General features: G+C 55.8%; 1 protein-coding gene across 2 annotated transcripts in view; it reads right to left on the reverse strand.

Annotated features, from left to right (window-relative positions):
• Positions 1–1,641: 1,641 nt before the first annotated feature.
• The window catches only part of LOC119934217 (junction plakoglobin), a 25,005-nt gene continuing 6,780 nt past the window's right edge, over positions 1,642–19,866 (reverse strand). Inside the window, exons 2-15 of one of the 2 annotated variants that reach the window (XM_038753638.1) lie at positions 16,096–16,315; positions 15,276–15,529; positions 14,942–15,180; positions 13,839–14,040; positions 13,417–13,561; positions 12,969–13,072; positions 5,902–6,240; positions 4,678–4,833; positions 4,276–4,395; positions 3,901–4,051; positions 3,636–3,757; positions 2,978–3,017; positions 2,425–2,598; positions 1,642–2,000 (exon numbers count right to left, since the gene is read on the reverse strand). In XM_038753638.1, the coding sequence (XP_038609566.1) occupies positions 2,459–2,598; positions 2,978–3,017; positions 3,636–3,757; positions 3,901–4,051; positions 4,276–4,395; positions 4,678–4,833; positions 5,902–6,240; positions 12,969–13,072; positions 13,417–13,561; positions 13,839–14,040; positions 14,942–15,180; positions 15,276–15,529; positions 16,096–16,303 (2,220 nt within the window). In that variant the 5' untranslated portion in view covers positions 16,304–16,315 and the 3' untranslated portion in view covers positions 1,642–2,000; positions 2,425–2,458. Of the gene's footprint in view, positions 2,001–2,424; positions 2,599–2,977; positions 3,018–3,635; positions 3,758–3,900; positions 4,052–4,275; positions 4,399–4,677; positions 4,834–5,901; positions 6,241–12,968; positions 13,073–13,416; positions 13,562–13,838; positions 14,041–14,941; positions 15,181–15,275; positions 15,530–16,095; positions 16,316–19,866 lie in introns of both variants that reach the window. The other variant, XM_038753637.1, reaches the window with a different exon arrangement.

Consider the following 19,866-nt stretch of genomic DNA (forward strand, 5'->3'; position numbering starts at 1 on the left):
CACTGTGCCTCGTTCTCCCCTGTCCCGCCATCAACCCCCAACCCATGTCCTACCTCCGGCCTGGAATGCTCTCCCTCCACACATCCACCAAACTAGCTCTTTTCCTCCCTTCAAAGCCCTACTGAGAGCTCACCTCCTCTAGGAGGCCTTCCCAGACTGAGCCTCCCTTTCTTCCTCTCCTCCTCCTCCCCTCCCTCCCTCTGCCCTACCCCTTCCCCACAGCAATTGTATATATTTGTACATATTTATTACTCTATTTTATTAATGTGTACAGATATGTACATAAGTAGTTGGGTAGGGACCATCTCTATATGTTGGCGATTTGTCCTTCCCAAGCGCTTAGTACAGTGCTCTGCACACAGTAAGCGCTCAATATGATTGAATGAATGAAAGTGGCAGAGGTGGGATTAGAACCCATGACCTCTGACTCCCAAGCACGTGCTCTTTCCACCAAGCCACACTGCTTGTTTCAGGCAGCAGCTGGATAAAGGTGGGAGGCTGAGCCAGGCTTGCTTTCTTGAACTGGGACCCTTTATTAATATTAAGAAACAATAATAATGTTATTTGTAAAGTGCTTACTATGTACCAAACGCTGCACTAAGCACCGGGTTAGATACAAGATAAACAGGTCCCACATGAAGCCCACAGTTGAAGTAGCAGGTATTGAATCCCTATTTTGCAGATGAGGGAACTGAGGTACAGAGAAGCCAAATGACTTGGCCAAGGTCACACAGCAGACAAGTGGCAGAACTTAATGATGTGCAGCTAGCTTTATTTCTATTTGTTCTGACGACTTGACACCCGTCCACATGTTTTGTTTTGTTGTCTGTCTCCCCCTTCTAGACTGCGAGCCCGTTGAGGGACCGTCTCTATATGTTACCAACTTGTACTTCCCAAGTGCTTAGTACAGTGCTGTGCACACAGTGAGCGCTCAATAAATACGATTGAATGAATGAACTCTGAATCTCAGGCCCATCCATGCTTTTTCCGCTAGGTCTCACTGCTTCTTTTACTCTGTTGTTGCCCTTCTCTCCTCTCCCTCCAGCCTCCAGTTGCCCATCCGAAGAGGGCAACTGTCCACGAGGGCCAGTCGCTGGCAAGCAAACCTCACCTTAACCCATCTGCAACCAACAGCCTACGGCGTCCAGGAGTTGGGGATGGCACACCGCTGCAGGCCGGGAGTCCTTATAGGCGGGCTTTGCACATAGTAAGCGCTTAATAAATGTCATTATTATTATTATTATCATTAACAAAGATAGTGCGAGGAGCCCTGCCCAACCTCCCCTCTCCTCCCCCTCCCCACAGACAGACAAGGTGACACAGAGACCCTCCCCTTTCCCTCAAGGGCAGAGAGTTTTGTCATTTTTATTGTTCGCTTTGGTCGATACAAACCCTAAACCCAAACCTCAGAGCACCCGGCGGCTGCCCCCCTCCCAACGCCCACCGCGGAGCAGCTGCCGACCCTAGCTGGAGACCCCTCACCACACCGGGGAGAGTTGGGGGACGGGGGGATGGGGGAAAGGGAGGAGTCGGGCCCCACGCTAGAGAAGCAGGATGGGGAGGGGGTTCTGCTGCTCGGTAAAGTCCTTTCACCACCTAGGAGGGACTGGAGCTCACACGGGCCTTAGCAGAGGGGGAGGTGGGAAGCAGGAGGATGGGTTAGGGCGGGAAGGGGCTGAAACCAGGAACGGTATCCAGCACTGAGCTGGGCCCTGGTGTGCTCCCTGCCCCAAGGCCTCTAGGGTTGGGGGCAGAGTGGCTAGAGGAAGGCTGTGCCAGGCTGGGGGGTAAGGAGGGGCAGAACAGCACGGTTATTTCTTACTGAAGCTTCAGAGGATGGGGTCAGGGCGCTGCCCCTGCCTCCGCCCAAAACAAAGACCAGAAACGGGGAAGGGGGTCCACACACACGCCACCCAACAGTGACTCAGGCACTTGTGTCGCTAGACCTGCCGCTCCGCTGCAGCACCTCGGGCCGCGGGCCCCTCGTGATCGGTGAGCACCTGTGGACGAGGAGAGGCCCACAGACACGTTGAACCAGCTGGGGGGATGTTGCCCTGTCTCCAGCCCCCCGGTCTGAACCCCTGCTTCCCTTCTCTGCAACCCAGAGGTCAGGACTAAACTACATGGTCCGAAACTACAGCAGGAGGGATGGAGGAAACACACGTCAGGGAGAACTCAAATCACCCACGATTTGGCGGGGCCAAGATGGGCACTGAGGCAGAGGGATGGTCAGAATGGCCCTAGGGGACCGGTGCCACCATCCCCTGGGGTTGGGTGGAAGGGGCTGCGGGGGGAAAGATGGGACTATGCTCCCTTGAGCATACATTTCTATTATACTGCACTGCCCTAACCACTTAGCACAGCCCCTGCTCCCAGTGAGCCCCCCAACTATAACTCCCAGCGACTGACTGGGCAAGGGCTTACCGCAAGCAGTGTGGCAGGCCGGGGGGGGAGGGGACTAGGCCAGCATGTGGTCCGCGTTGTAGGGGGCGCGGACGCCGTCGCTGTAGGTGTCAATGGGGTAGTCGCACTCCATGTCCATGTGCATGTCCACGGGGCAGTCGCTCGAGTACACGGGGCGGTACGTGGCGTCCAGCTCTGTGAGGGGTGGTGGTGGATAGGAACGGGAGCGGGTAGGGGGAGAGGGGATCAGGACAGGGCCCGTCCGTGGAAACATGCACACTAGCTTAGATACATACACAACACACACACACACACCACCACACCCCCCTGGCCTTGGCTTCCTTTTCCCCAGCCAGCCTGGCCAGAGCCCAGAGCCCCCACACAAGGCCCCACGGTTATTTTTAGGGGTTGTCCAGCCCTGCTACAAGCCCAGAGGGGCCCTTGCAACCAACCACAATGATCCAACCTGCACAGCACACACAGCCTTTTCCAGCCTCCAACACACACACACATTCTGTCTCTCTCTCTCCCCCCTACCCCAAGTCACTACCCCAGCCTCTGTCCCTCTACTCACCATCTGGATATGGTTCATTGACGGGAATCATGCTCTGGGCCTGAGGGCAGAGGAGAAGTGTCAGAGGACCCAGGGCCTCCTTCCACACATGGGGTCATTTTGGAGTCCCCAAAACCTCGCCCCACAAATCCAACCCTCAATCTAATCCAGGTCCTGCTCGTGAAGGCAGAGGCCTTCCCAGACTGAGCCCCCTTTTTCCTCTCCTCCTTCCCCTCCCCACAGCACCTGTAAATATGTTTGTGCAGATTTATTCCTCTATTTTACTTGTACATATTTACTATTCTATTTATTTTGTTCATGATGTGCATCTAGCTCTATTTCTATTTATTCTGATGACACCTGTCCACATGTTTTGTCATCTGTCTCCCCCTTCTAGACTGTGAGCCTGTTGTTGGGTAGGGACCGTCTCTATATGTTGCCAACTTTTTCTTCCCAAGCGCTTAGCACAGTGCTCTGCACACAGTAAGTGCTCAGTAAATACGACTGAATGCATGAATGAGGTCTCCAGTCTCCTCTAGACTATAAACTCATTGTGGGCAGAGAACATGTCCACCGGCTATTATGTTGTACTTTCCCAAGTGCTCAGTACACTTGGTAAGCACTTAATAAATACGACTGATTGAGGGAAGGAGGGCCAGGATCCCGCGGGAACACCTACAGCCTCCCAAGCTGCTGGGTCATGCTTGAACAAGGAGTTGGTCAGCTCCACGGAGACTCGCTTGCGGTAATCGGGGTTCTTGTCCTCAGAGATGCGGAACAGCACGGCGGCCGCGTAGGTGGCTGGGGGAGGGGGCGGTGGGTAAGAGAGGTTGGTTAGTAGAGTCTCCCTTCCCTCCCCTATCCTCATCCCGGAGGGGCCCGGGGTGGCCGAGCCCCCACGGAGTGGCAGGGGTTTAACGAGCCAGGCCGGAACTGCTCCTCACCGGTGCCCTCGTTGTGCGAGTGCAGCAGCTCCATGAGGGGGGCCGAGGCTCCCTCGGCGTCGATGGAGTCAGCCGCCTCCTTGTCCTGGGCCAGCTCGCACAGCACGCCGGCCGCGACACGCTGGATGTTCTCCACGGGTGAGTACAGCAGCTGAGGGGGGCGGCGGGTGTCAAGCCGGGATGGGCACCCCCGCCGGGACCCCCACCTGACTTCCACCATGCACCCAGCTTGGACCCACACCCAAACCAGGGGTGGGGGGAGTGACCGTCCCCTGGTCACCAGGATGCTGCAGCAGGGAGGGGGAGCAGAGGTTTTCCTAAGGGCCAAGGGAGGTGGGGCCCCCCCCGACACCGAAGGTGGGGACTCTGGGGCACCTGCACAAACAGCGGAATGGTGTTGAGCCGGAAAATCTCCATGCGATTCATGGGGTCCCGGGCCAGGATGTGCAGGGCACCCGTGCAGCCCTCCACAATCTCCTCCATCTTCACACCGTCCTGCTGGCAGCAGGGGGGCAAGAGGGGCACATCAGAGCCGGGAGCAGTCAGGGGGCGTGAACCCGGACCCGATCTGCGCCTGGACCAGCCGTCCCCAACCCCCACGGCGCATTCATCCCTCTTCTCCGGGAAGCCTTCTCCACTTAGAAACAGGCGCTCCACGGGTGAGCGTGCACCTGTGGTCCCAACCCCTCCATCACAGGCTGACAGCCCCTCAAGTGGCCAGGACAGGGTCCCCTCCTGCCGCCCTCCCTCTGGGGTCCATTCCAGGCCGACACCCACCGTATAGGGCTGTTGTGTGCCCGCGGCCACGTGGCGCTGGGCATCCTGGTGAGCCTTGACCAGCAGCTGGACCAGGCGAGGAATGACTGCCGCTTCCTGCAGGGGAGCGTGGTTGGCCGGGCACAGAGCCAGATTCCGGATCAGTCCGATGGTCGCCTGGGGGGGCAGGGGGAGGACAGAGAGCCTGGGCATTCCTGACCACAGAATCTCCCCCATCCAGACATCTAATCCCACGCTTCCAATCCCATCCAGGCCATTCCAGCCAGCCCTCTGCCTCCACCAGCCCACACCACCCACCACCCTCCCCACGGGAGATGATAGTAATGATGGTATTTGTTAAGCGCTTACGATGTGCAGAGCGCTGTTCTAAGCGCTGGGGAGGTTACAAGGGGATCAATACCTACCTACCTCAATCAGTCAGTCGTTCGTATTTATTGGGTGCTTACTGTGGGCAGAGCACTGCACTAAGCCCTTGAGAGAGTACAGTATAGCAGAGTTGGTAGACATGCTCCCTACCCTAAACGAGTTTACCGTCTAGTGTGAAGAACCTTACAGACTACCTCATTTAATAATAATAATAGTAATGCTGGCATTTATTAAGTGCTTACTATGTACAAAGCACTGTTCTAAGCGCTGGGGAGGATACAAGGTGATCAGGTTGTCCCACGTGGGGCTCACAGTCTTAGTCCCCATTTGACAGATGAGGGAACTGAGGCCCAGAGAAGTGACTTGCCCAAAGTCACACAGCTAACGGTTGGCGGAGCCGGGATTTAAACCCATGACCTCTGACTCCAAAGCCCGGGCTCGTTCCACCGAGCCACGCTGCTTCTCTCCCTCGAAAGCCCCTGCCCCACCATATCTGACAGGCCACCACTCTCCTCATCTTCACAGCCCCACTAAAATCATTATCTGTTCCTCTCTAGATGTTGCCAACTTGTACTTCCCAAGCGCTTAGTACACTGCTCTGCACACAGTAAGCGCTCAATAAATATGAATGAATGAATGAATGAATGAATCAGGTTGTCCCACTGGGGGCTCACAGTCTTCATCCCCATTTTCCCGATGAGGGAACTGAGGCACCGAGAAGTGACTCGCCCCAAGTCACCCAGCTGACAGCCGGCAGAGCGGAGATCCCGACGAGGGGGCCCCCACCACCTCTGGGCCACCTCCGCGGCCCGATCCCCTCCCCGCCCCGTCCCCGGCAGCCAGGATCGGCTCTGCTACCTTGACCAGGGGCCACTGGTTGGGCTGGCTGAGCAGTTTGACGACGGCAGGGATGCCGTAGTTGAGGCGCACGGAATTCTGCGCCATCTCGGCCTCGGGGTGGCGGCTCGTGAGGTGGCGCAGGGCGCAGACGGCCGGCTCGGTGATGTCGTCCTTGTCCCCGGCGCGGAGGATGGTGTGGATCAGCGCCTCCACGCCGCTCGACTGCGTCACCAGCGTCTTGTTCTTGCTGTTGTTGCAGGTCAGGTTGGAGAGGGTCCCCGTGGCACAGGTCAGGACGTTGACGTCGTCCAGGCTCAGCTGGTTCACCAGGATCTTCAGCACGCTGTCCAGGCCTTCCTGCGGGCGGCCGGGGAGGGAGGGTCAGCCCGGGGTCGGGGGCTGTGGCCCCGTTGGCCGAGCCTATGGGGGCCAGCCACGACTCCGTAATAATAATAATGATGGCATTTACTAAGCGCTTACTATGTGCAGAGCACTGCTCTAAGCGCTGGGGAGCTTACAAGGCGATCAGGTTGTCCCACGCGGGGCTCACAGTCTTCATCCCCATTTTACAGTTGAGGGAACTGAGGCCCAGAGAAGTGAAGTGACTTGCCCACAGTCACACAGCTGACAACTGGCAGAGCTGGGATTTGAACCCATGACCTCTGACTCCAAAGCCCAGGTTCTTTCCACTGAGCCAAGCTGCTTCTCCATCAGGGAAGCAGCATGGCCTGGCGGATAGAGAGTCGGAAGCACCTGGGCCCTAATCCTGGCTCTGCCACTTAATAATAATAATAATAATAATAATGTTGGTATTTGTTAAGCACTTACTATGTGCAAAGCACTGTTCTAAGTGCTGGGGGGATACACGGTGATCAGGTTGTCCCACATGGGGCTCACAGTCTTCATTCCCATTTTACAGATGAGATAACTGAGGCCCAGAGAAGTGAAGTGACTTGCCCAAAGTCACACATCTGACAAGTGGCAGAGCTAGGACCAGAACCCATGACCTCTGACTCCCAAGCCCGGGCTCTTTCCACAGAGCCACACTGCATCCAACCTGATTAATTTATCTACCCCAATGCTTAGTACTTGGCACATAGAGCTTAACAAACACCATTAAAAAAAATTTAAAAAAAACTATGCAAGGAGAGATACAGTCTAATCTCAAATACACTTGGAAATGTGGTCAGGAATAGCATAGATAAATGAAACCCACAGGTAATTGAAAATCAACATTTTGGCCCTTGCTTGAGAAGCAGTGTGGCATAATGGATAGAACAGGAGCCTGGGAGTCAGAAGGTCATGGGTTCTAATTCTGGCTCTGCCATTTGGCTTCTGTGTGACCTTGGGCAAGTCACTTCCCTTCTCTGGGTCTCAGTTACCTCATCTGTAGATGGCTGTGAGCCCCATGTGGGACAGGGACTGTGTCCAACCCTGTTTACTTGTATCTGCCCCACTGCTTAGTACAGTTCTTGGCACACAGTAAGCCCTAAACAAATACCACAATTATTATTATTCAGACATGGGCAAACAGAAAACCCAAGAGGGTAGAGAAGGAAGTAGAGAGGAGTTTACGGTTCCCCTAGACTGCAGCTCATTGTGGGCGGGGAACCTGTCTACTAACTCCATTGCAACGTGCTCTCCCAAGTGCTCTGCACACAGAAGTGCTCAATAAATGATTGGCTGATTGAAGGGGCAGTGAAGGGGTGAGCGCATAACATTGCTTCCCACCCATCTCTCCCCTTCTCGCAAACCTCCAATGACTGCCCAACTCCTCCCTCCGCACCTGTCAAACTCCTGGCAGTTGGTATGAACGCTCTCCACGAGCTCACCCTCTTACGTATCAGCTCTAAAATCTGCCCTTTCTTCCCCTTCCCAACTGTCGCCACACCGGCCCAAGCACTTAGCGTATCCTGCCTCAGTTACTGCGTCAGCTTTCTTGTTGTCCTCCCTGCCTCCAACCCTTTTCCAGACCCCACTTCACCCTGCTGCCTGGATAGTTTTTCTAAAATGTTCTGTACACATCTTCCCGCTCCTCCAAAGCCTCCAGGGGTTGCCCATCCATCTCCATATAATAACGATGGCATCTATTAAGCGCTATGTGCAAAGCACCGTTCTAAGCGCTGGGGAGCTTACAAGGTGATCAGGTTGTCCCACGGGGGGCTCACAATCTTAATCCCCATTTTACAGACGAGGTAACAGGCACAAAGAAGTTAAGGGCCTTGCCCAAAGTCACACAGCTGACAATTGGCAGAGCCGGGTTTGAACCCACGACCTCTGACTCTCAAGCCCGTGCTCTTTCCACTGAGCCACGCTGCTTCTAAATCAGAAACTCTTTACTGTCAGCTTTAAGGCACTCAATCAGCTCTCCTCCTCCTATCTGAACTTATTCACCTCCCTCTACAACCCAGCCTGCACACTTCTCTCCTCTAGTGCCAACCTACTCCCTGGACCTCGATCTCCTCTCTCTTGCCGTCAGTCTCTTAGTCAGGCCCTCCCTCCTGCCTGAAAACTCTCTCCCCCTTCACAACCAACTGACCAGCCCTCTCCCCATCTTCAAAGCCCAATTCAAATCCTATCTGCCCAGGAAACCTTTCTTGACTAATCTCTCCTCTCCCCATCCAATTTTCCCTCCCTTCCGCATCACCTATTCACTAATATCTGCACCCCCACATCACTTATGTACATACCCTTATACTCTATTGCTTTCTTTACCTGTAATTTACTTTAATGCCCGCCTCCCCTGCTAGACTGTAAACCACAGGGTAAGGATCGTATCTGCCTACTCTATTGTACTCTCCCAAGCATTCAGCATGGGTCTGGGAGCTGGGACCTGAGTTCTAATCCCAGCTCCACCACCAGCCTGCTGTGTGACCTTGGATAAGTCATTTAACTTCTCTATGCCTCTGTTTCCTCAACAGCAAAACAGAGATTCAATACCTCTTCTCCCTCCTAGACCGTGAGCCCCATGTGGGACAGGGACTGTATACCTGTTCTCCCTCCTACGTAGACTGTGAGCCCCACGTGGGACAGGGACTGTGTCCAGCCTGATTGTCTTGTATCTATCACAGTGCTTTGAACAGTGCTTGGTGCATAGTAAGCACTTAAACACCATAAAAACAAGCGATGATAATAATAATAATAATGTGGTATTTGTTAAGTACTTACTATGTGCCAAGCACTGTATTTACCACTGGGGTAGATACAAGATAATCATCCCACATGGTGCTCACAGTCTAAGGGGGAGAAAAATAGGTATTCTCCATTTTACAGATAAGGAAACCAAGGCATAGAGGTCACAAGGTCAAGTTCCCACCAGAAGCAAGTTGGGGGGCCAGGATTAGAACCTAAGTCTCGACTTCTAGGCCGGCGCTCTTTCCACTAAGCCGTGCTGCTTCTCAAACGCTCAATAATCAATCAATGGAATTTACTGAATGCTTACTGCATGCAGAACACTGTACGAAGCACTTGGGAGACTACAGCAGAGTTGACAGACATGTTACCTGCCCACAAAGACCTTACAGTCCGGAGCGGGGAAAAAGTCACTGAAATAAATTATGACAATGTACAGAAGTGCCCCCGACTGATGGGTTGAGCTCTTTTCCTGCTGCTCTCCAATTCGCGCTCTTCAATCCTCCCAAACTCAACTAACTGTACTTGACTCCCAACTCTCCCACCTCTGTCCTCTCCCACTGTTTCCCCAGTCTGGAACTCCCTCAACCACAAATCTTCCGGACTACAGCTCTCCCAGTCTTCAAAGTCCTCTGGGAAGTCCACCTCCTCTAGGAAGTCTTCCCTGAATAACTCACAAGACCCTTCCCTGGCGCTTGTGAACTCTATTGTTTTCCTAATTCATTTCTTTTCCAAGTGTCTGCCCTCTCTCACGAGATTGCGAGTTCTTTGTGGGTCAAGGGCCGTGTCTGATTTTGCTTATATTGTGTTCATCCCAGCACTTTACTACAGCACTGTGGCAGGCAGTAAGTGCTCAATAAATACTGCTGACTGGTTGGCACACAGCTTCCAAATACCAGTACTTCTATTTTCCGTCCATGTGTATACTTCAGTCAATCAATCGATGGTATTTATTGAGCACATACTGTGTGCAGAGCTTGGAACTAAGTGCTTGGGAAACTACACGCAGCATAGTGTAAAGGAACAGCATGGCTTAGTGGGAAAAGCACGGGCCTCGGAGTCAGAAGGTCATGGGTTCTAATCCCGGCTCCGCCATGTATCTACTGTGCGACCTTGGCCAAGTCACTTCACTTCTCTGGGCCTCAGTTACCTCATTTATAAAATATGGATTGAAACCGTGAGCCCCACGTGGGACAGGGACTGTGTCCAACCTGAGTTACTTGTTCTACCCCAGCACTTAGTACAGTGCCTGACACATCGTAAGCACTTAATACCATAAATTATTATTATTATTATTACAACAGAGTTGGTAGATGCCCACAGGGAGCTTACAGTCGATAGGGGAATATACTTATTTGTGTATTCAATCATTTCCTCAGCAAGTTGATCCTGATACATTAGTTCTACTACCAATCAACTGTATTTACTGAGAGCTTGCTGAGGGTAGAGCACTGTATTAAGTGCTTGGGAGAGTTCAATATGACATTACAGCAGAGTTGGGAGACACATTCCCTGCCCACATCAAGCTTACAGCCTAGAGGGGGAGGAAGACGTTAATATAAATAAATAAATTTCAGATTTGTACATAGGTGCTGTGGGACTCAGGGGAAGTGGAAAGGGGAATAAAGGGAGCAAATAAAGGGAGACACAGAAGGGAGTGGGAGAAGTGGAGATGAGGGCCTAGTCAGGGAAGACCTTTTGGAGGAGATGTGCCTTTGATAAGGCTTTGAAGAGGGGGAGAGTCATTGTCTGTCAGATATGAAGAGGGAGGGTGTACTAGGGAAGAGGGAGGATGTGGGAGAGAGGTTGGAGGAGACGTTGATGAGATCAAGGTACAGTGAGTAGGTTGGCATTAGAGGAGCGAAGTGTGCATGCTGGGTTGTAAAAGGAGATCAGGAGATAAGGTAGGAGGGGGCAAAGCGACTGAGTGCTTTAAAGACGATGGTAAGGAGTTCCAGCGCTTAAAACAGTGGTTTGCACATAGTAAGTGCTTAACAAATACCATCATTATTACTATTATTATGTAGAGGTGGATGGGCAACCACTGAAAGTTCTTGAGGAGTGGGGAAACCTGGGCTCAATGCTTTTGTAGAAAAATGATCTGGGCAACAGTGTGAAGTATGGCCTGGAATGGGGAGAGACAGGAGGAAGGAAGGTCAGCAAGGAGGCTGACGTAATAATCAAAGTGTACTAGGACAAGTGCTTGGATTAACGTGGTAGCAGTTTGAATGGAGAGGAAAGAGCTGATTTTAGCAATGTTGTGACGGTTGAATTGACAGGATTTGGTGAGACTGAATGTGAGTTGAGTGAGGGAGATGAGTCAAGGAAAATGCCAAGGTTACAAGCTCGTGAGACAAAGGATGGGGGTGCTGTCTACAATGATGGGAAAATCACAGGGAGGACAGAGTTTGCATGGGAAGATAAGGAGTTCTGTTTGGGACATGATGAGATTCAGATGATAGCGGGACATCCAAGTAGAGATATCTTGAAGGCAGGAGGAAATGTGACCCTACAGAGAGGGAGACAGACCAGGGCTGGAGATGTAGATTTGGGAATCATCTCCTCCTGGATAATGTTTCCAGGAGATGGGGATGGTCAACAGTGTTGAAAGCAACTGAGCCCGCTGTTGGGTAGGGACCGTCTCTATATGTTGCCAACTTGTACTTCCCAAGCGCTTAGTACAGTGTTCTGCACACAGTAAGCGCTCAATAAATACGACAATGAATGAATGAATGAACTGAGAGGTCAAGTAGGATTAGGATGGAGTAGAGGCCATTGGATTTGGCAAGGAGATCATTTGTGGCTCTTGAGAGGGCAGTTTCTGTGGAGTGAAGGGGACAGAAGCCAGACTGGAGGGGGTCAATAATAATGGTATTTATTAAGTGCTTACTATGTGTCAGGCACTGTTCTAAGCACTGGGGTAGACACCAGGTAATCAGGTTGTCCCACGTGTGGCTCACAGTCTTAACCCCCATTTTACAGATAAGGTAACTGAGACATGGAGAAGTGAAGTGACTTGCCCAAAGTCACACAGCTGACAAGTGGCAGAGCCGGGATTAGAACCCACGACCTCTGACTCCCAAGCCCGTGCTCTTTCCACTAAGCCACGCTGGAGGAGAGGAACTTGAGACGGGGGTGCAGACAAGTCGTTCAAGGAGTTTGGAGAGGAAGGGTAGGAGGGAGATGGGGTGATAACTGGAGGAAGCTGTGAGGTCAAGTGAAGGTTTTTTAGGATGGGGGAGACATGAGTGTGTTTGAAAACAGTGAGAAGAAGCCACTACTACTACAACCTTACTCTTCCTCCTGCTCCCACTCTTTGGGAGTCATTTTCGCCTACTTCCTCACTAGACACTCTAAGCTCCCTGTTTCTACCATGTGCAGAACACTGTACTAAGCGGCTGGAAGAGGACACTACAGTAAAAAGACACGAGTCCTGCCCTCAAGGAGATTATGAGAGTGTTCAAGCTCTTTGTAGGCAGGGAACATGTCTACCAACTCTGTTGTACTCTTCCAAGCACTTAGCGGTAATATTAATAATAATGGTACTTGTTAAACACTTATTATATGCCAAGCACTGTAGTAAGCGCTAGGGTAGATGCAAAATAACCAGGCCCCACGTGGGGTTCATTCTAAGTCGCAGGGAACATGGATACTGAATTTCCATTTTGCAGATGAGGGAACTGAGGCACAGAGAAGTGAAGTGATTTGACCAAGGTCACACGGCAGATGAGTGGCCGAGCCAGGATTATAACCCTCGTCTTCTGACTCCCAGTCCCGGCCTCCTTCCACTAGGCCACACTGCTTCCCCACAGTGCTCTGCACACAGCAAGTGTTCAATAAATACCATGGATTCATTCATTCCGGGTTATTTGGTTCGTTGGGAGGGCAGGGCCGGAGACAGATGGAGGAGGGGGAGGAGACAAAGGAGGAGGGAGACGGTGAGGAGGTCTTACCTGCTTGGTGGCCACATCAGAGAGGTTGCGCAGAGTCCACAGGCAGTTCTGGACCAGCCGGGGGCTGTTGCTGGTCAGGTGCTTGCCCAGGGCCTGCATCCCGCCTGCGAGGGGGCCGGGAAAGGGACCATCAGTCTAGCCCGGCTCCCTGCTGCGGACCCCGTACATCAGCTCATCAAATCTGAGCTCCCGACTTCAGGCATCAAACCACCGGAGCTCCCTACCCAACTCTACCACCCCCAGGCCCGTGTCTGCCCATCATCCTTGCACTCAGTCCTGCCACCCATACCTGGGAATGCCCATCATACCCCTCCTTCCCCAAACCCCACCGCTCCCCTCCCTCCAAACACGCCAAGGTTCATTACAGGGTGTGTGGGTGTGCGAGGGTGCACCCTGAGGAGTCCCCCAGCCCGGTAATCCCCGGGGCGATGCCCACCCTAGTACTTACCAGCCTCCACGATGGCGGGCTTGTTGCTGGGACAGACGGACAGCACCTTGAGTACTCGGCTGGTGGTCCACAGCAGCTTCTCATAGCTGTAATTGCGCATGATCTGCACCAAGGCCTGGGGGCCTCCGTTGGCCAGGATGATAAGCTGAGGAGGGGGACGAGGGATGGGAAGGGGTGAGAAGCCCCCCAGAATCCCACAGCCGTCCACCGGGACCTTCTAGAGCTTCAGGGCCCCTGGGGAGGAGGGGCGGGAGGTGGGCAGGGTGAGATGGAACAGGCTAGCCCTGCAGCAGAAGGGATGGAGGCTGGACAATGAGGGCCCCATCCCAGCCAGATAGGCAGGAACAGGAGATCCAGCAACCCGGAGGAGAGAGGATGGGGTCACCCCATATGGAGGTCGGGGCCAGCCGGGGTGACCCTACCTTGCTCTCTTGGTTGCCGTAGGCAAGGAGCTGCAGGCAGTCGGTGGTGATGGCCAGGAACTTGGGGTTGTTCTTGTTGAGCAGAGGAACCATCTTCTGCAGCCCGTCGGCCAGACGCACGGCCATCTTGGCCCCTTCCTGGTACAGCAGCAGGTTGTGCAGCGTGGTGATGGCGTAGAACAGCACCGACTCCACGGGGGAGCTGCGGGAGCTCGGGGTCACACAGGACCGGGGGTCCCGTGGCACTGCCGCCCCCCTCCCAGGGGCTGCCTGCCCCAGATGGCGGGGAAGGACTTCAGGTAACAAGGGGTGAGGGGCCTCAGGCAGAAGGGAGGTGGGGGAGGGTCGGGAGGAGGACAGGAGACCCCAGGTGGTTGGGGGAAAGAAGATGGGGGACCGCAGGCAGTGGGGGAGGACCACAGGCAGAGGGGGAAAATCTCAGGCAGAAGGGGCTCGGGAGGTAAGGGAGGATTGGGGGAAGATAGGAGACCCCAGATGGTAGAGGGAGGGAGGGAGGACAGGAGTCTTGGGCAGCAAGGGAGGACCCCAGGCAGCGGGGGAAAATCTCAGGCAGAAGGGGCTCAGGAGGTAAGGGAGGATTGGGGGAAGATAGGAGACCCCAGATGGTAGAGGGAGAGAGGGAGGACAGGAGTCTTGGGCAGCAAGGGAGGACCCCAGGCAGCGGGGGAAATCTCAGGCAGAAGGGGCTCAGGAGGTAAGGGAGGATTGGGGGAAGATAGGAGACCCCAGATGGTAGAGGGACGGAGGGAGGGAGGGAGGGAGGGAGGGAGGACAGGAGTCTTGGGCAGCAAGGGAGGACCCCAGGGAGCGGGGGCAGACCTCAGGCAGGAGGGGCTCAGGAGGTAAGGGAGGACTGGGGGAAGATAGGAGACCCCAGATGGTAGAGGGAGGGAGGGAGGACAGGAGTCTTGGGCAGCAAGGGAGGACCCCAGGCAGCGGGGGCAGACCTCAGGCAGACGGGGGCCGGACCTCGGGAGAGGGTCATGGGAGGACACGGGAGAGGGTCAGTGGGAGGACAGGGGACCCCGGGTGGTGGAGGGGGAGGACGATGGGAGACTCCGGGGAGGTGGCGGGGGAGGCACCTGAGCATACGGACGAGAGCAGGGATGCCGCCAGACTTGAAGATGGCCAGCAGGCCCTCGCGGTGGTGGGACAGGTTGTGCAGAACGCTAGTGGTGCAGCGGGCCGTATCCAGGTCGCTGGTGCCCTGCATGGTGCGGACCACAGCCGCCACGATCTGGGGCGACTGCAGCAGCGCCCGACGCGAGGCCTCCTTCTTGGACAGCTGGTTCACGATCATAGCCGCCTTGCTCACCACCACCTGAGGGCCGGAGCAGCCGGGAAGGGTCAGCGTCCAGGGGTCCGACCGGGACCGGACTCCCGCCCCGCCCCCTCCCCGGCCCAGCCGGCCCTCACCGGGTCCTCGTCATTCAGCAGCTTGGTCAGTTCCGGGATGGCCCGGGTGGCCAGCTCGGCGTCGTCCTGGTAGTTGATGAGGTGCACGATGGCCGACTTGAGCATCTGGGACGGCTCGGCCAGCCGCTGCACGTTGGTGGCCTGGGCGTCCACCTGAGTGGTCAGCAGCAGCGTCCGGTCCTCCACCGTCTCGGGGTACATGGCCGCCCGCACCCGCTGGGCCCGCGTCATGGCCAGCTGGCACTCCAGGTCCCCTGAGGGCAGAGGGAGGATCAGCTGGGGCCCCGACGGCGGCGCCCCGGGGGGAGGAAGTCGAGGGCCGCACCCCCAGGCAGGAGGGGGGAGGGGGCCCAGAGAGGGTGAGCAGTAGTCCCCGGGTCACACAGCTAATGGCAGAGCGGGGAAGTGGACTCCGGAGCCGCCCCTTGGGAGAGGCAGGCAGGTGAGTAGGCCGGCCCCCGCCCATGGCGGCTGAGAACGAACTGAACAAGCTTCGGTCTCTAATTAGGCCCAGACAAGGAGGCGGCTTGGGCCCTGGCCCGGCCCCGAGGCCAGGGCTGCTCCCAAAGCTGCCAGCTGGGCTCGCCAGCCGCCCACAAGTGTGGGAAAAGGGCAGTCCTGGCCCCTGCCATTCCAGAGGGTACTGGCGCGGCCTCCCCAATGCCTGTCCCCGGCCGTCTCTGCCCCCTCAGCCCTGACCCTAGGCCCAGACGGGCGGCGGTCTTCTTGGTGGTGTACCGCTTGCCACGGGCACCCTCCCTCCCCCGCCAACGTCTGTCCCCTGGCGTGCCCGCCCCTGCCCTCCTCCTCCAGTACCGACCCTGGGCCTGGACGGGCGCCTGGGAGTAGGTGGTGGTCTTCTTGATGGTGTACTGCTTGCTGCAAGGGTCCTCCTCCTCCAGCAGGCCCTTGCCGCTGAGCGAGGGCACACATGTGTTGGCCCCGGACTGGATGCCCGAGTCATAGGTGTACGTCTGCTGCCATTCCGTCACCTTGATGGGCTGCTCGATCAGGTTCATCACCTCCATGGTGACAGGCAGCTGCGGGCAGGAGACGGGGGCGTCAGCGGGGAAGGAGCAGACCAGTCCTGCCCCTCTCCGGTGACCCTGCCCCCTAAGAACTGGGGATTGGGGGGAGGTGGGACACCCCCCCCACCATCCACACTGGGAGAGGGCCCGCCCTGCCCTGGGGATTAGGTGTTAAATATGTGCCAAGCGAATTATTATGTGTTTAATATGTGCCAAGCGAATTACTATGTGTTTAATATGTGCCAAGCGAATTATTATGCGTTTAATATGTGCCAAGCTCTGTGCTAAACGGCGGAGTAGATCGGGCCCAGTCCCTGCAGGTCAAAGGGTCCGTGGTATACAACGTGGCTCTGCGAAAGAGCCAGGGGAGTCAGAGGACGTGGGTTCTAATCCTGGCTCCGCCACTTGTCTGCTGTGTGACTTTGGGCAAGTCGCTTAACTGCTCTGTGCTTCAGTTCCCTCATCTGTAAAATGGGGATGAAGACTGTGGGCCCCACGTGGGACAACCCTGTATCTACGCCCGCGCTTAGAACAGTGCTCGGCACAGAGTAAGCTCTTAAATACCATCATCATCATTACTATTATTATTATTTAGCCCATTGTACAGGTGAGGGTAGTCTGGAAGAGGTACCCCAACCCCTCGTCTGAGGACCTCAGGAGGAGGCCTCGAGGAGCCTCGGTGCCCGACCAGGCTGGGCGGGTCGGACGGGTTTGGCAGCCCAAGCCGGAGTGGCCTGGCCTGTCCCCAGCCCCGGCCCCAGCCTCCTGCCAGACCGTCCCCTGGCAGGCCAAGGCAGGAGTGGGTGGGCGGGCCTGCCTCCCTCCCTCCACCCATGGTGACTCACAGTTTCAGCCAGATAAGGCGGGCAGGGCAGGCCCCACGGACAGACACCCAGGAGCCCCCTCCTCCAGGACCGGCGAGCCCGGGGGTTCCGTTGGTCAGTGCCCCAGGACCACCAAGGTCAAGGACTCCGGCCCACGGGGCTGACCACCCTGCCCACCCACTAACTTGGTGGTGGTGGGTGGGGATGAGCCGCTGGGAGACAGGGAAGGGGACGCAGGGTCAGACTGGGCCCCTCGGACGCTACGACTTCTCTCCCACTCGCCTGCCCAGCTTGGTGGGCACTGGGGAGCCCCACATCCCACCCTCTGCCCCGCCCCCCGACTACTGAACGGAGGGTTTCGGGTCAGCTGATCCCTTGGGCAGGGCTGAGGGTCCTGCATGCCCAAAGCCGGGGTCACAGACACAGGTCTTCCTCCAGGAAATCGCTACAGGCCCGGCTGAGGGCAGGGCCCGGCCCAAGAGACCTTCTGCCCACCCCCTGCCTCCCAGCTGATTTATACTTGCAAGGCTGTCTAAGGGGAGAGCCCCTGGTCCCAGGGCCGGACCTCCCTGACCATCCGCCCCCTCCACCGCCCAAGCAGGGCCAAACAGAAGAAGTGACCGGTCCAGCACTCCCCCCCGTCCCCACTTCAATTTCAAAATTCCCTGGCTGCCAGCTGGGTTCTGTCAGCCAAGAAGACTGGGCCCCTGCTCTTGAACCTCTCTGTCCCTCCTAGGACAAGCCAGCTCTAAAGATAGATCAACTCCCCTGGGCCTGCCCCAGGGGTCCCTCGAGACGGACCAGCAGGTTGGTTGTGGGTTTGAACACCGGTAGCCTGAGCTGAGGAAGCCACGGTGTCCTAAAGGCGACTCCCGACCCAAGGGAGAGAGGGGCAAGACGGACATGGGCGCCACCCAGACCGCCCAACCGGAGTGTAACCCAGGATCTCGGGACCTTCTAGACTGTGAGCCCACTGTTGGGTAGGGACTGTCTCTATATGTTGCCAACTTGGACTTCCCAAGCGCTTAGTCCAGTGCTCTGCACACAGTAAGCGCTCAATAAATACGATTGATTGATTGACCTCGGCCCACGTAAGCAGATAAAGATAGCCAGTTGGCATTCCAGGCCCAGAACCAGCCCAGGATTTGGGCCCAATATTTGGGAACGGGGGGGAGGTACCGGAGCCCCCTCCCTGCCCCATCCACAGCCCCACAATACAAAGGGGAGGGTGATGTGGGAGGGCACAGACGCTCTGGTCACACAGTCCTCATCGGGAGAGCCAGCTCCCTGGGGCAGAGGGCAGCCCGGCAGTTCTTTGGAAAGTGTGGGCACCGAAGCCGCTGGCTGAGGGGAGGAGACCAGGGGAGAGGTGAGTGGGTGGGGAGAGAGACTCATATAGCAGGCCAGTCACAGCAGGATGTGGTTGGATGAAGCATAAACTAGCCCGGGCAGCGCCAGTCGGAAGCAGCTAAGGAGTGCACGGTCCCATGGGACAGGGAAGTCGGGTGATTTCACGGGAGAAAGCTGAGGCAAGAGAGGAGGGAGGGGCCGAGGCTTTCAGGGCAGTGCAGGCCACAAGAGATTCAGGAGCCAAGCTGAGTGGTCATTTCTAGACTGTGAGCCCACTGTTGGGTAGGGACTGTCTCTCTATATTGCCAACTTGTACTTCCCAAGCGCTTAGTACAGTGCTCTGCACACAGTAAGTGCTCAATAAATACGACTGACTGATTGATCACCCTGCTGGTCCCACCCTATGCCTCCCAATGGCGAGGGGGCAACTGGGTACCCCAACCGTGGCACAAACCTGGGACACAAAGTTACAACCGGCGGTGGCAGGCGGGGCGCGAGGAGGCAGCACAGTCAGATCCACCAAGTTCCCACCCCCCGACTCCCACTTGGGCCACAGACCTTTCCCACTTCCCTCCCGCCCACCAGACAAGAAGTTATAGCCTGCATAATGAGTGTACAACGTGATGATGTCATGGGCGCCATTTTGCAGAAGCCTGCAGTTGGCTGACTGACAGCATTCTCTCCTGGGAGACTCCTGAACCTCCAACTTGAGACTCCTGAACCTCCAACTTGCTCCAGAGACTCTGGATTCCCTTCCAGGTCCGGCACCGTGCCAGGGCCATGATGGGGGGGGGGGGGGAGGGTCGGCACCAAGAATTAAAAACTGGACATGGAAAGCTTCTGGTGCCAGATTAGAACCAAAACAGCTGAAACTACTGGCAAGGAGGGGGATCTCTCTCTCTCTCTCTCTCTCACACACACACACATACATATCCAATTGGCAGCCAGACAGACCCTCCAATGCAAGGAGCTTTCCAAGAATCCAGGACAGTGCCTGGTTTTTGTCAACAGAGCCCAGCTAGGCACCACAAAGAGAAATCAGCCCTACCTATTCTTGCAGGGGGCTCCCCAGCTCCAGGGGCCCACCCGCTCCCCCTTTATCATCATCATCAATCGTATTGAGCGCTTACTGTGTGCAGAGCACTGTACTAAGCGCTTGGGAAGTACAATTTGGCAACATATAGAGACAGTCCCTACCCGACAGTGGGCTCACAGTCTTTACCAACTTAGCAGAAAGCTAAAGGCCCAGGTTGGGCACTGGGGAGAGCTTAATACCGATGAACTCCTGCCTCTTGGGCTGGAACACTCTGCTCATCTCTGTAAGGCTGTTTCACGGACCCACTTCCCTCTTTTTAAATCAATCACCCTGCTTCGCCACCAACCACCCTG

This window comes from Tachyglossus aculeatus, chromosome 11 (genome assembly GCF_015852505.1).
Source record: "Tachyglossus aculeatus isolate mTacAcu1 chromosome 11, mTacAcu1.pri, whole genome shotgun sequence".
Taxonomy (NCBI): Eukaryota; Metazoa; Chordata; class Mammalia; order Monotremata; family Tachyglossidae; genus Tachyglossus; species Tachyglossus aculeatus.